Here is a 16,858-nt window from a genome sequence, read left to right as displayed (position 1 = left end):
CTCTCGCCTGCCTATATTTCTTGGCTGCACCAGTCTACAGCCATACTCCACAGGCCTAGGCTTACTACACAACCTTTTTCAGGAGTCAATCCCCAGCCTCAGCACTGAGAAACACCAGTCTGCAGCCATACTCCACAGGCCTAGGCTTACTACACAACCTTTTTCAGGAGTCAATCCCCAGCCTCAGCACTGAGAAACACCAGTCTACAGCCATACTCCACAGGCCTAGGCTTACTACACAACCTTTTTCAGGAGTCAATCCCCAGCCTCAGCACTGAGAAACACCAGTCTACAGCCATACTCCACAGGCCTAGGCTTACTACACAACCTTTTTCAGGAGTCAATCCCCAGCCTCAGCACTGAGAAACACCAGTCTACAGCCATACTCCACAGGCCTAGGCTTACTACACAACCTTTTTCAGGAGTCAATCCCCAGCCTCAGCACTGAGAAACACCAGTCTACAGCCATACTCCACAGGCCTAGGCTTACTACACAACCTTTTTCAGGAGTCAATCCCCAGCCTCAGCACTGAGAAACACCAGTCTACAGCCATACTCCACAGGCCTAGGCTTACTACACAACCTTTTTCAGGAGCCAATCCCCAGCCTCAGCACTGAGAAACACCAGTCTACAGCCATACTCCACAGGCCTAGGCTTACTACACAACCTTTTTCAGGAGCCAATCCCCAGCCTCAGCACTGAGAAACACCAGTCTACAGCCATACTCCACAGGCCTAGGCTTACTACACAACCTTTTTCAGGAGTCAATCCCCAGCCTCAGCACTGAGAAACACCAGTCTACAGCCATACTCCACAGGCCTAGGCTTACTACACAACCTTTTTCAGGAGCCAATCCCCAGCCTCAGCACTGAGAAACACAATTCTGCCATGATCCCCCAAAACTTATCAAAGCTGCCCCATCTGAACTTTGACATGATCAAGGTTTTAAGAAGATCTAAATGTCCCTCTCTTCACCTACCTGTTCTAGAGCTTTACAACCCACAGGACAATGAAAGCAGTGGTAGGTAAGGGCCACATGAAACACAATAGATACAGACCGGCAGACAATATGTCAGAACACACACCACCACGCAAACTTTCACCAAAATTGCTAACAGATGGCCAGAAAAGAGTATTATCTATATACAGTACACACACACACACACACACACACACACACACACACACACGCACACGCGCACACGCACACACATGCCCACACATGCACACACGGTAAAAAAAAATCCTGGGGAAATTAATCCCTTGGTAAATCTTCTAAACCCCTGAGGGAGAATAAAACAAGCTCTTATTAAACACAGACATCAGAGTACAGTCCAGATGGGCTCACTGATATCACTCTCTCTCTCTCTCTCTCTCTCTCTCTCTCTCTCTCTCTCTCTCTCTCTCTCTCTCTCTCTCTCTTTACAGTTACTGATGTGTCCTGCCTCTTCTACTGTTTACAGCCCCTTCAGTACCTTTACAGTTACTGATGTGTCCTGCCTCTTCTACTGTTTACAGCCCCTTAAGTCTCTTTAATCCCTTCTTTCATCCCTCAACCAATCTTCTTCTTCTCTCCTTTCTTACCTTCAATAGCTGTGCACGTACGTGTGCCTCTACCAGGTGGCTCTTGCGTAGGTTCCCCACCCTCCACATCATGCAGAGTTTCCCGTCTCTCAGCGCCACCACTGCCGTGTCAGAGAACAACAGCGTCTCGTTACGCTTCTTGGGCTTAGCGATCTTCGCCATGACCGCTCCGATGATGAAGGCGTCGATGATGCAGCCCACAATGCACTGCAAAACGACCGCCATCACCGCCAGGGGGCAGGCCTCAGTCACGCTGCGGAAGCCGTAACCAATGGACGTCTGCGTCTCCAGGGAGAACAGGAAGGCCGCCATAAAGCTGTTCACCTGAACGAAACACGTTTCCTCCACTTCCACCACCGCCCCTGCTCCGGACTCATCTCCTCCCCCGGAAGAGGCACCCGAGCTGGGGTTGAGGCGGATGGCGAAGTCCCCGTGCGCGGCGGCAATGAGCCAGAAGGCGAAGCCAAAGAGCAGCCAGGAGAGGAGGAAGGAGAGGCAGAAGATGACTAGCATCCAACGCCAGCGGATGTCCACGCAGGTGGTGAAGAGGTCGCTGAGGTAACGCTGGCCTCTCTCGCTCATGTTGACGAAGGTGACGTTGCAGCGCCCGTCCTTGCCCACAAAGCGGTGGCGGGGCCGGCGTCTAGAGTGCCGGGTGGGCCGGCGGCTTGAGGAGGAAGGGGACGACAGTGTTGAATCTCGGTCTGAGGACGAACAGCCTTCTCCCCTTCTCCCCAGACTTCCGCCCCTCCCACCCCTCAGTCCTGAGCGCCCTCCTCCTTTCATCAATCCTTCCCCTCCTCCTGCCTCCAGGGCTCCGCTGGGCCTCCGTGCATTGCTGCCGTTGCCCTGCAGTGCTTTGCCATTTCGGTTGTGTGTGGGAGAGAGACTGGTGGGGCTCCCTGAGCCTCCCGTGCTCCCCCCCACCCTGGCCGTGTCAGCAACACTCAGAGCCAGCTTAATGACTTCCTCCTCGTCTACCAGCCCGTCAACCACCGCACTGAAACGTCGCTTAACACGCGCCGCTCCCATGGTGCTAAATACAATGTCTTACGCTGATGAAGCTGTAGTCTCAACTCCTATGTGCTTGTGAGTTTATGACCACCTAGGTATTGATAAGAACCTGGTGTTCTGTACTTCTTTCCAGTTCCACTGTTTCTATGGTGAAAAGTAATCCATCTGATGTGGTAAAGGTAAATCCATGAGGGAAAACTGTATCCAGCAGTAGATGACTTCCCTCACTTCCCGGATCATTGTTCCACTAACTTTTTATTAACAGTCAGGGTTACTCACAGCTCTACAGTGTCCTGATTCACAGTCTTCCTTCCATTCTCTTGAAGGAAACTCAGTGGTCAAGTTGTTGCTGTATATACTCCTCTGGTCAGAAACGTATTCCACAGCAGCAGATACACAGTCTCGCAGTAATACTGTATAGTCCCTGTAGTACTTACACTCCTTTGGGCTGAAGAGGGAGGTTACACACGTGTCCAGGGTATCAACAGGAGGGACCCATAGTCTGTGGCCATCTTACAAGGAAGCAGGAGTTTTGCTGACAGTTTGAAACAGCACAAGGGAAACACATTGATCAGGCTACAGGAACTGAGAAGCTTGAAAGGATGAGAGCTTGGGATACAATGGGGTAGTAGTAAGGAGGATATATACTCCCCACATTCACTAAAGTGCAATATGACAATACAGAGTCCAGGGGTAGATCCACAGTAAAGTACAGTCAAACGGTGTCTATGTTTCTAACACGTATCTAACATGCAACCAGCAGAGAAAATAATAGCATGCTGTTTCTTACGTTCCATGATCTTCACTTCCCAGTGGTTTGGTCATGGAAAATACACAAGGCAGATTGAAACAGAGGAGGAACTCCTTAGACTATTGATTCAGATAATGGTACACAATTCCAATCCATTCACTTCCTATCAGTCAGAGTATGTTCCTCCACCCTTTTATATCTATGTTTCCTTTGCTACAGGGCCTTGGAACACATTTATGAGCTACAGTAGCCATGCACTGTGTAAATAATACTCACTCAGTGTCTCTCTCAAGTGGGAGACTGTGACCAGCAGTTTGCCCTCAAATCCAAGTATCTTTTCCAAGCCACAAAAGTCCTCAAATGTCAGTGGTGAGTTCTTGGCACAACAAAAGCAGACTTTTAGAGACATTTGAAATATGTTTGTGGCTCTCTCAGGTGACTGCTGGATATCCTATTCCTGAGAGACTCTGTGTTTCTCCTAAAGGCATTGTCAATTCAGTACAGAACACACTGCACAGACTGACTACTGACCAGATCAGCTACATGATATTAACTACAACTGCATGGGAGAATTCTCTATAACAGAGGGAGTGAGGGAAAGAGAGGGAGAAAGACAATAAATAAAAGGAGAGACAATTAAATTACTTGACTAGAACGCAAGGCATGTACAATTGTGTGTACTTTCTGTGTACTTATTGTTGTGTACCATCCTATACATATGACACCAGGATTAATTCTATACAACACCTATTATAGAGTCAAAGTGAATGTGTAGGAGGAGCAGAATCCTATTGGCCGGTTGTGGGGAAAGAGGGGAGGGGTAACAGGCACACAGGGCATACACCCGTGGATGACCTCTACGAAAACTCAGAGTTCAAAGGTTATTTCAGAGGTCAAATCCTGTCCAATCCTGGGACGGGAGGTGCCGTGTCCTTGTTTTTTCCAAACGGGTTGGTTTTAGTTCTCTCCTCTTGGTTCAAGTGTCACACTCAACACCCCTGCTTGACAGAGAACACACATGTTTATCCATTTCAGAAAAGCTTCCAGTCTAATTCCTTTGGAAAAATGTGGCAATAATGTGAAGAGGACGTGCAAGGAAAACTGGGTAAAAACAACAACCCACTGAGGCAAACAAAGGTAATATTTTGGGAAGAGAGATTTTTTTGTTTGTTGCATGCCAAATCCCTTAGGGATAAAAAAACAAAGAAAACTCAAAAGGTTTGATTCAGGGCAAATCCAAATGACATAAAAAAGGTTTGGTTGCGATATTAGACTTTACCTTCCGTACACATTTCCAGTGGACTGTGGTTTTCGAACGCTGGCAAGTCTTTGACCCCCAGTGAACAAGCTAAACATGTTACTAGGTCCCTGAGGAACAGTTCAACCCTTCACCAGCTCCCTGAGGACAGTTTACAGTGTAACACCTTGACCAGATCACTGAGGACACCCTGACTAAGAGCAACGAAGGCACAACACAGGAGACAGTCGTTACCTGGTGTCCAAGGTTTACACAGAGACAGATGTTACCTGGTGTCCAAGGTTTACACAGAGACAGATGTTACCTACTGTCCTAGGTTTACACAGAGACAGATGTTACCTACTGTCCAAGGTTTACACAGAGACAGATGTTACCTACTGTCCTAGGTTTACACAGAGACAGGTGTTACCTACTGTCCTAGGTTTACACAGAGACAGGTGTTACCTACTGTCCTAGGTTTACACAGAGACAGGTGTTACCTACTGTCCTAGGTTTACACAGAGACAGGTGTTACCTACTGTCCTAGGTTTACACAGAGACAGGTGTTACCTACTGTCCTAGGTTTACACAGAGACAGATGTTACCTACTGTCCTAGGTTTACACAGAGACAGGTGTTACCTACTGTCCTAGGTTTACACAGAGACAGGTGTTACCTACTGTCCTAGGTTTACACAGAGACAGGTGTTACCTACTGTCCTAGGTTTACACAGGGACAGATGTTACCTACTGTCCTAGGTTTACACAGAGACAGGTGTTACCTACTGTCCTAGGTTTACACAGAGACAGGTGTTACCTAGTGTCCTAGGTTTACACAGAGACAGGTGTTACCTACTGTCCTAGATTTACACAGAGACAGGTGTTACCTACTGACCTAGGTTTACACAGAGACAGGTGTTACCTACTGTCCTAGGTTTACACAGAGACAGATGTTACCTACTGTCCTAGGTTTACACAGAGACAGATGTTACCTACTGTCCTAGGTTTACACAGAGACAGGTGTTACCTGCTGTCCTAGGTTTACACAGAGACAGATGTTACCTGCTGTCCTAGGTTTACACAGAGACAGATGTTACCTACTGTCCTAGGTTTACACAGAGACAGATGTTACCTGCTGTCCAAGGTTTACACAGAGACAGATGTTACCTACTGTCCTAGGTTTACACAGAGAAAGGTGTTGTCATGTCACATAAACAGTAAGAGAGGGGAGAAGATAAGATAAGCCTCTACAACAAGTGGAAGTGGGGAAAGAGATCCCTCCTAAAGTGAGAGGTGACGTAGGGGTTCATTTTGACTGGTCTGCTGCCCTCCCTCTCTCAGGCATAGTAACAGGAATTTAGGGGCTGCACTTCTGAGAAAGTAGAGAACACACAATCCTTCTCTCTTTCCTTCTTTCTCTGGCGTTTTCTTCTTTTGCTCAGTCAGTCGTCACATTTCTTATCCCGTCTGGTTTCTTATCCCGCTTTGTTCCTCCCATGACGCCTCTCCTGTGTCCTTGCCAACCTGGTAATAACATGACAATACAGACCAACCAACAATCAGCATAAACAGAGATACAACCATGACTTCAGATCTCCTTTGTGAAAACAGATGCTCTGATGATGTAAGCAGGTAGGTCTTGTCTTGTGGACATTCTGAGAATGTAAGTCGGTAAGGAGCAAAAGGGCAGGATGGACTCACCGTCTCTAACCCTCCATGGTTTTCATCTTCATTTGTAATAGCTCAATGAAAACCCATAATAAAACCAATAAAATCATGTAATCAGTAACCTGTACGTCGAGACTTGGTCTGTCTGGGTGCTCTGGCTCTTGTAACACAACAAATATTCCTGTGTCCAGCTTACTGGGAGTGTTGATGTTGCGTCACTTCTTGGAAAGAATGGGAAGAAATGTCTCCGGAATTACAAATGAAAATGTCTCCATAAAGTCATGGAACCTGGAATAAAAAGAAACAGAGGGGTGGAATAAGAGAACCACTTCCATTGTGATAGTTTACTGTATATCTTTACGGTCATATTTTATGACCCATACAGGTGAATAAGCTGTGAATTTGGGCCCCAATACTGTACATCTTGACGGTTATTGCAAACACACACACATGTTTATTTTACTGTCCTTCTGGGGACCAAACAACTGATTCCCATTTCAAATCCTACTTTCCATAGCCCTTAACCCTAACGCTAACCTTAACTGCAAAATCCTAACCTTAAAACTAACCCAAACTCTAACCCTGAAACCTAACTTTAACACTAATTCTAACCCTTAAGCCTAAAAAAGCCTAAGGGAACTGGCGGAATGTCTCCAATTTTCCTTGTATTACTATCTTTGTGAGGACATCTGGTCCCCACAAGGATAGCAAAACCAAACCACACACACACACGTGTATTTGTGACACAGCGAGGGAATTACATATCCCATATACTAGCCTGGGGCCTGGGGCATGGGGCCTGGGGCCTGGGGCCTTGGGCCTGGGGAATGGGGCATGGGGCCTGGGACCTGGGGCCTGGGGCCTGGGGAATGGGGCCTGGGGCATGGGGCCTGGGGAATGGTGCATGGGGCCTGGGACCTGGGACCTGGGACCTGGGACCTGGGGCCATTGTCATGCAATAGTCCACTGCCATTCTGCTATGGATCCCAACACTGCAGTGTACATGGTGCTGTATCACATGGAAACAACTACAGAGGAATGCTGATGTGTTACCGAGGCAATATTTGATGAATCATGCTGCTAAAGAAGGACAAGGAGAAAGAGGGAGGAGACTCCAGTCACCCAAGTCATAGACTATTCTCTCTGCTACCACACGGCAGGCGGTACCGGAGCACCAAGTCTAGGTCCAAAAGGCTCCTTATCAGCTTCGACCCCCAAGCCATAAGACTGCTGAACAATTCATCAAAGGCCACCAGACTATTTACATTGACACCCGTTTGTTTTTATACTGCTGCTACTCGCTGTTTATTATCTATGGATAGTATCTTCACCCCAACCTACATGTACAAGTCCCCTCTAACCTGCACACTGACTCGGTACTGGTACCCCCTGTATATAGCCTCGTTATTGTTATTTTAGAATGAGACAGAGTAGAGGGCGTGAACCATAGTTTATTGAATGAGAGAGTAGAGGGGGTGAACCGTAGTATATAGAATGAGACAGAGTAGAGGGCGTGAACCATAGTTTATTGAATGAGAGAGTAGAGGGGGTGAACCGTAGTATATAGAATGAGACAGAGAGAGGAGGGGGTGAACCGTAGTATATAGAATGAGACAGAGAAAACAGGGGGTGAACCGTAGTATATAGAATGAGACAGAGAGAGGAGGGGGTGAACCGTAGTATATAGAATGAGAGAGTAGAGGGGGTGAACCGTAGTATATAGAATGAGACAGAGAGAAGAGGGGGTGAACCGTAGTATATAGAATGAGACAGAGTAGAGGGGGTGAACCGTAGTATATAGAATGAGACAGAGAGAGGAGGGGGTGAACCGTAGTATATAGAATGAGACAGAGAGAAGAGGGGGTGAACCGTAGTATATAGAGTGAGACAGAGAGAAGAGGGGGTGAACCGTAGTATATAGAGTGAGACAGAGAGAAGAGGGGGTGAACCGTAGTATATAGAATGAGACAGAGAAAACAGGGGGTGAACCGTAGTATATAGAGTGAGACAGAGTAGAGGGGTTGAACCGTAGTATATAGAATGAGACAGAGTAGAGGGGGTGAACCGTTGTATATAGAATGAGACAGAGTAGAGAGGGTGAACCGTAGTATATAGAATGAGACAGAGAAGAGAGGGTGAACCGTAGTATATAGAATGAGACAGAGAGAGGAGGGGGTGAACCGTAGTATATAGAATGAGACAGAGAGAGGAGGGGGTGAACCGTAGTATATAGAATGAGACAGAGAGAGGAGGGGGTGAACCGTAGTATATAGAATGAGACAGAGAGAGGAGGGGGTGAACCGTTGTATATAGAATGAGACAGAGTAGAGGGGGTGAACCGTAGTATATAGAATGAGACAGAGAGAAGAGGGGGTGAACCGTAGTATATTGAATGAGACAGAGAGAGGAGGGGGTGAACCGTAGTATATGGAATGAGACAGAGAGAGGAGGGGGTGAACCGTTGTATATAGAATGAGACAGAGAGAGGAGGGGGTGAACCGTTGTATATAGAATGAGACAGAGAGAGGAGGGGGTGAACCGTAGTATATAGAATGAGACAGAGAGAGGAGGGGGTGAACCGTAGTATATAGAATGAGACAGAGAAGAGAGGGTGAACCGTAATATATAGAATGAGACAGAGAGAGGAGGGGGTGAACCGTAGTATATAGAATGAGACAGAGAGAGGAGGGGGTGAACCGTAGTATATAGAATGAGACAGAGAGAGGAGGGGGTGAACCGTAGTATATACAGTCACCGAGGTAACTGAAAAATAGATGAAAAGGAAGGGGATTGGGTTGAGGGGCAATATAGCCGTGATAGAGAGAACTGATAGTGAATTATAAATGAGATTGGGATAAAGACTAATACTGGGAACGGTATTGAGATCTGTGATGTGGTGATGGTGACGGAATGCTGTGGATTACAGCTGGGCTCGTGACTGCAGTAATCCCACCATGACTCTGATAATCCACTCAAGTCTTTATATAAGAACCACTCAACCACGGCCAGAGGGAGTGTACATATACAGGTAGGATACAGTAGATAACTGAATACACAGGTACGAACCACTACACATTGTTAACTTTAACTGTACACATACCGGTGATTGGCTGCAGTATACACACACACAAAGGTAGGATACAGTACAGGTAAGTAAAGGTACAGGCTTCACACAGTGTGTGTGACTGTGTGTGTGTGTGAGAGAGAGAGAGAGAGAGAGAGAGAGAGAGAGAGAGAGAGAGAGAGAGAGAGAAAGAGAGAGCGAGACTGTGAATCCCAAACCACCCCCTAGCCCCTACCAACTCCCTTGGAGGGCCCCCCGTTGTCACGTGTTGCTGACGAAGCTCAGGGGGTGACTTCCAGAGAGTGGCAATGGGATCAACAAACCCATCAACTTCGGGACACACTCCTGGCTTGAATGATACAATTCATGTTCCACTTTTAAATAATAAAAAAAGCATGACATTGGAATGAACAAATCCCCCTGTCGTTTACAAGATATAAACCTCAGTAACAGTTAAACATTTCATTTGGGAGGTATTTCATCTTTTACATGTGTCAAGTTTCGAAATCCGACAAACAAATGTGGTCAGTGGTGTAAAGTACAAGTAATAATAGTAAAAATACTTTCAAGTACTACCTAAGTCGTTTTTTGGGGTTGGATATCTGTACTTTACTTTGCTATTTATATTTTTTACAACTTTTTCTTAGACTTCACTACATTCCTTAAGAAAATATTATACTTTTTAGTCCATACATTTTGCCTGACAACCAAAGTATTCATTACATTTTGAACAGGACAGGAAAATGGTCCAATTCATGCACTTATCAACAGAACACTAAACACTGGTCATCCCTACAGTGCCTTGCGAAAGTATTCGGCCCCCTTGAACTTTGCGACCTTTTGCCACATTTCAGGCTTCAAACATAAAGATATAAAACTGTATTTTTTTTGTGAAGAATCAACAACAAGTGGGACACAATCATGAAGTGGAACGACATTTATTGGATATTTCAAACTTTTTTAACAAATCAAAAACTGAAAAATTGGGCTTGCAAAATTATTCAGCCCCTTTACTTTCAGTGCAGCAAACTCTCTCCAGAAGTTCAGTGAGGATCTCTGAATGATCCAATGTTGACCTAAATGACTAATGATGATAAATACAATCCACCTGTGTTAATCAAGTCTCCGTATAAATGCACCTGCACTGTGATAGTCTCAGAGGTCCGTTAAAAGCGCAGAGAGCATCATGAAGAACAAGGAACACACCAGGCAGGTCCGAGATACTGTTGTGAAGAAGTTTAAAGCCGGATTTGGATACAAAAAGATTTCCCAAGCTTTAAACATCCCAAGGAGCACTGTGCAAGTGATAATATTGAAATGGAAGGAGTATCAGACCACTGCAAATCTACCAAGACCTGGCCGTCCCTCTAAACTTTCAGCTCATACAAGGAGAAGACTGATCAGAGATGCAGCGAAGAGGCCCATGATCACTCTGGATGAGCTGCAGAGATCTACAGCTGAGGTGGGAGACTCTGTCCATAGGACAACAATCAGTCGTATATTGCACAAATCTGGCCTTTATGGAAGAGTGGCAAGAAGACAGCCATTTCTTAAAGATATCCATAAAAAGTGTTGTTTAAAGTTTGCCACAAGCCACCTGGGAGACACACCAAACATGTGGAAGAAGGTGCTCTGGTCAGATGAAACCAAAATTGAACTTTTTGGCAACAATGCAAAACGTTATGTTTGGCATAAAAGCAACACAACTGAACACACCATCCCCACTGTCAAACATGGTGGTGGCAGCATCATGGTTTGGGCCTGCTTTTCTTCAGCAGGGACAGGGAAGATGGTTAAAATTGATGGGAAGATGGATGGAGCCAAATACAGGACCATTCTGGAAGAAAATCTGATGGAGTCTGCAAAAGACCTGAGACTGGGACGGAGATTAGTCTTCCAACAAGACAATGATCCTAAACATAAAGCAAAATCTACAATGGAATGGTTAAAAAATAAACATATCCAGGTGTTAGAATGGCCAAGTCAAAGAATCCAAACGAGAATCTGTGGAAAGAACTGAAAACTGCTGTTCACAAATGCTCTCCATCCAACCTCACTGAGCTCGAGCTGTTTTGCAAGGAGGAATGGGAAAAAATTTCAGTCTCTCGATGTGCAAAACTGATAGAGACATACCCCAAGCGACTTACAGCTGTAATCGCAGCAAAAGGTGGCGCTACAAAGTATTAACTTAAGGGGGCCCAATTTTTCAGTTTTTGACTTGTTAAAAAAGTTTGAAATATCCAATAAATGTTGTTCCACTTCATGATTGTGTCCCACTTGTTGTTGATTCTTCACAAAAAAATACAGTTTTATATCTTTATGTTTGAAGCCTGAAATGTGGCAAAAGGTCGCAAAGTTCAAGGGGGCCGAATACTTTCGCAAGGCACTGTATACTGAGATCATGTGATAGATCATGTGACACTTAGATTGCACGCAGGTGAACTTTATTTAATTCATTATGTGACTTCTGAATGTAATTGGTTATTTTTTTACTTCACCAATTTGGACTATTTAGTTTACATGAAATCCAAATAAAATCCATTTACATTACAGGTTGTAATGCAACAAAATAGGAAAAACGCCAAGGGGGTGAGTACTTTTGCGAGGCACTGTACTCTAGTATGACAATTGGGTACTTTTTCCACTACTGCATGTGACAAATAATTAGACACCTCCTACATTATTTTGTGTGAAACTGCACAAACTCTAAAATAAGTGGTGCCTAATGGAATTCCAATTAGTTCTGAAACCAGCAGCATTGCTGGCTCCGTTTAAGTGGTTATCGGAGGGTCTCAATAGCACCTACACCCTCCATCATTTTCACTTCCTCAGCTTAGTTACACTGGTAGAGAGGCGTGTGAACAGGGCAGAGGGGGTGATTTGGGATTCAGCTAGAGAGAGAGAGAGAAAAAGTGAGAGAGAGGTGACAGGGAAGGTGTCCCTGTGAAATTGCGATGTGCGACCCTAACCTTTGCCTGCAGCAGTATACTCTATGTAAGCTAGGCACAGAATGTGACCTGCTCTGTTGTGTTGGTTAACTTCATTATCAGTGGGTCAATTGATTATCTTCTTGGACAGACACAGAACAGCCATCAGAACATCACATCCTGTCCTCTACACAGAGGGCTTTATCGACTAACCATCTATAAGCCTAGTTTTAAGGAGCAACTGATATGTCCTAAACAGTGATGTAGTGTTAAAAAAAGGTGGGTGAACAATAAACTCCAGAGGTAAACTATAAACTCCAGTGGTAAACTATAAACTCCAGTGGTAAACTATAAACTCCACTGGTAAACTATAAACTCCAGTGGTAAACTATAAACTCCACTGGTAAACTATAAACTCCAGAGGTAAACTATAAACTCCAGTGGTAAACTATAAACTCCACTGGTAAACTATAAACTCCAGTGGTAAACTATAAACTCCAGTGGTAAACTATAAACTCCACTGGTAAACTATAAACTCCAGTGGTAAACTATAAACTCCAGTGGTAAACTATAAACTCCAGTGGTAAACTATAAACTCCAGTGGTAAACTATAAACTCCAGTGGTAAACTATAAACTCCAGTGGTAAACTATAAACTCCACTGGTAAACTATAAACTCCACTGGTAAACTATAAACTCCAGTGGTAAACTATAAACTCCAGTGGTAAACTATAAACCCCAGTGGTAAACTATAAACTCCAGTGGTAAACTATAAACTCCAGTGGTAAACTATAAACTCCAGTGGTAAACTATAAACTCCAGTGGTAAACTATAAACTCCAGTGGTAAACTATAAACTCCAGTGGTAAACTATAAACTCCAGTGGTAAACTATAAACTCCAGTGGTAAACTATAAACTCCAGTGGTAAACTATAAACCCCAGAGGTAAACTATAAACTCCAGTGGTAAACTATAAACTCCAGTGGTAAACTATAAACCCCAGTGGTAAACTATAAACTCCAGTGGTAAACTATAAACCCCAGAGGTAAACTATAAACCCCAGAGGTAAACTATAAACCCCAGAGGTAAACTATAAACCCCAGTGGTAAACTATAAACTCCAGAGGTAAACTATAAACTCCAGTGGTAAACTATAAACTCCAGTGGTAAACTATAAACTCCAGTGGTAAACTATAAACTCCAGTGGTAAACTATAAACCCCAGAGGTAAACTATAAACTCCAGAGGTAAACTATAAACTCCAGTGGTAAACTATAAACTCCAGTGGTAAACTATAAACTCCAGTGGTAAACTATAAACTCCAGTGGTAAACTATAAACTCCAGTGGTAAACTATAAACTCCAGTGGTAAACTATAAACTCCAGTGGTAAACTATAAACTCCAGTGGTAAACTATAAACTCCAGAGGTAAACTATAAACCCCAGTGGTAAACTATAAACTCCAGTGGTAAACTATAAACTCCAGTGGTAAACTATAAACTCCAGAGGTAAACTATAAACTCCAGTGGTAAACTATAAACTCCAGTGGTAAACTATAAACTCCACTGGTAAACTATAAACTGCAGAGGTAAACTATAAACCCCAGTGGTAAACTATAAACTCCAGAGGTAAACTATAAACTCCAGTGGTAAACTATAAACTCCAGTGGTAAACTATAAACTCCACTGGTAAACTATAAACTGCAGAGGTAAACTATAAACCCCAGAGGTAAACTATAAACTCCACTGGTAAACTATAAACTCCACTGGTAAACTATAAACTGCAGAGGTAAACTATAAACCCCAGTGGTAAACTATAAACTCCACTGGTAAACTATAAACTCCACTGGTAAACTATAAACTCCAGAGGTAAACTATAAACCCCAGTGGTAAACTATAAACTCCACTGGTAAACTATAAACTCCACTGGTAAACTATAAACTGCAGAGGTAAACTATAAACCCCAGTGGTAAACTATAAACTCCAGAGGTAAACTATAAACTCCAGTGGTAAACTATAAACTCCAGTGGTAAACTATAAACTCCAGAGGTAAACTATAAACTCCAGTGGTAAACTATAAACTCCAGAGGTAAACTATAAACTCCAGTGGTAAACTATAAACTCCAGAGGTAAACTATAAACTCCACTGGTAAACTATAAACTCCAGTGGTAAACTATAAACTCCAGAGGTAAACTATAAACTCCAGAGGTAAACTATAAACTCCAGTGGTAAACTATAAACTCCAGTGGTAAACTATAAACCCCAGAGGTAAACTATAAACCCCAGTGGTAAACTATAAACTCCAGTGGTAAACTATAAACTCCAGAGGTAAACTATAAACTCCAGTGGTAAACTATAAACTCCACTGGTAAACTATAAACTCCAGTGGTAAACTATAAACCCCAGAGGTAAACTATAAACTCCAGAGGTAAACTATAAACTCCAGAGGTAAACTATAAACTCCAGTGGTAAACTATAAACTCCAGTGGTAAACTATAAACTCCAGTGGTAAACTATAAACTCCAGTGGTAAACTATAAACCCCAGTGGTAAACTATAAACCCCAGTGGTAAACTATAAACTCCAGTGGTAAACTATAAACCCCAGTGGTAAACTATAAACTCCAGTGGTAAACTATAAACTCCAGAGGTAAACTATAAACTCCAGTGGTAAACTATAAACTCCACTGGTAAACTATAAACTCCAGTGGTAAACTATAAACCCCAGAGGTAAACTATAAACTCCAGAGGTAAACTATAAACTCCAGAGGTAAACTATAAACTCCAGTGGTAAACTATAAACTCCAGAGGTAAACTATAAACTCCAGTGGTAAACTATAAACTCCAGTGGTAAACTATAAACTCCAGTGGTAAACTATAAACTCCAGAGGTAAACTATAAACTCCAGTGGTAAACTATAAACTCCAGTGGTAAACTATAAACCCCAGTGGTAAACTATAAACTCCAGTGGTAAACTATAAACTCCAGTGGTAAACTATAAACTCCAGTGGGTGATCAAGACAAACCACCACCAATATGAACAAAAACATTTAACAATTTTATAACAGCTTGGGGTTAAACACTCCAAGTAGAGAAGTCTAAAGATAAATAATCCACATGGTGGATTCATTGAGTTACACAATGAATGAGATACATTTTGAGATCCTTTAGTATAATTTGGACAGGAAACCTCATCATAGTGAGGATATTAATAGTGATCAATATTCCCTCTAAGCTACGCGTGGGTGTGCAGCTCCCTGGGACTGCCTCGCAGAAGAAATATCAGCCCTCACAGAGAAGCACGAGATTGAACTTCCCTCAACTTTCTAGTTTTCCCCTTTAGTTAACACTATCAACGTTTCCCTCTGCTGTGCGAATTGTGATCGAATCAACACAATATTAGCCACTTTCAATCCAGCGTACTGAAACAAAATGAACTACGCAAGAGATTTTCTTGTAGGAAGAGTGCATTGAGTAAGATTCTATTGCATTTACAGGCACAACTCAGGTCCATACTCTACACAGACTGGTACACCATAACCAATCAGAGCTGCAGTATCAAATAGACCATTGCCATATATGGATTTGCATGTAGCCAGTTGTGTAAATTTGTTCCTATTCTTTGCTAGTGAGTTAATAGCCCAATTATAGCTAGTTTCTAGTCAGCAACGGGGGAGTGGTTGCTTCCTACAAGAGCACAAAACGTGTGCATCTCTTTGAAAAGCAAGTAACAAACAAAAAATGTATTCTAGACACTGATATCTGTTCAAAATGTTGTTTGTCTATGGATATCTAAATCTTATCAAACTTCAAAAATACATTTTCCTTAAAAGGGAGGTGTGTTCCCATAACATACCCTATTATTAGCATGTTGATTGTATTTGTAGGCCAATAGGGAAGGTAGACCATGGGGAGATGTTCATAATGAAACATATCTACTGTAAGTACTTCCATTTGTTTGATAAGAATAGCACAGATTTTCTCAGTGGACCCCACATGGGGCTCTGATCTCTAGTATGGGAACCACTGTACTAACCTTTCTCTCTGCTGGCTTCCTCTCTCTCTCTGTCTCCTCTGCCTCCTCCTCCATGCATCACAGCCTGCCTCAGCCTCACCACCGTCTGTCTCACCAGTACTCTCTGTAAAGCAGGTTTATGATGAGAACTTAGTAGCCTGCTGAGGTCAGGCTCCATTTAACATTAGCTTCTTACTTCATCATTCTAGCCAACTAGCTAGCTAGCTGGCTAACACTAGCCAGAGCCGAGCCCTTTAACGTTACTGCAATACGAATAGAGGTCTCTGCCGGCAGCTAGCCACCTGACTGACATATCTACACTGAGTGGACAAAACATTAACAACATCTGCTCTTTCCATGACAGACTGACCAGGTGTATCCAGGTAAAAGATATGATCCCTTATTGAGGTCACTTGTTAAATACACTTCACTCAGTGTAGAAGGTGAGGAGACAGGTTAAAGAATGTTTTGAGACAATTGAGACATAGATTGCCTATGTGTGTCATTCAGAGGGTGAATGTGCAAGACAAAAGATGTAAGTCCCTTTGAACGGGGTATGGTAGTACTTTGAGTTGGGGTAGTTCATGTCACGTCTCACTGGCCCTT

General features: G+C 43.5%; 1 protein-coding gene across 2 annotated transcripts in view; it reads right to left on the bottom strand.

Annotated features, from left to right (window-relative positions):
* The window catches only part of LOC110536497 (inward rectifier potassium channel 2), a 39,036-nt gene that overhangs the window by 2,484 nt on the left and 19,694 nt on the right, over positions 1-16,858 (bottom strand). The window contains exons 2-4 of one of the 2 annotated variants that reach the window (XM_036968279.2): positions 16,274-16,376; positions 6,450-6,541; positions 1,586-6,109 (exon numbers count right to left, since the gene is read on the bottom strand). In XM_036968279.2, coding sequence (XP_036824174.1) covers positions 1,586-2,617 — 1,032 coding nt within the window. In that variant the 5' untranslated portion in view covers positions 2,618-6,109; positions 6,450-6,541; positions 16,274-16,376. Of the gene's footprint in view, positions 1-1,585; positions 6,110-6,286; positions 6,542-16,273; positions 16,377-16,858 lie in introns of those variants that run through there. The other variant, XR_016492645.1, reaches the window with a different exon arrangement.

Source organism: Oncorhynchus mykiss, chromosome 3 (genome assembly GCF_057628025.1).
Source record: "Oncorhynchus mykiss isolate SJ-2025 chromosome 3, ASM5762802v1, whole genome shotgun sequence".
In the NCBI taxonomy this organism is placed as follows: Eukaryota; Metazoa; Chordata; class Actinopteri; order Salmoniformes; family Salmonidae; genus Oncorhynchus; species Oncorhynchus mykiss.
This window is presented reverse-complemented; position numbering and strand designations above follow the sequence as displayed.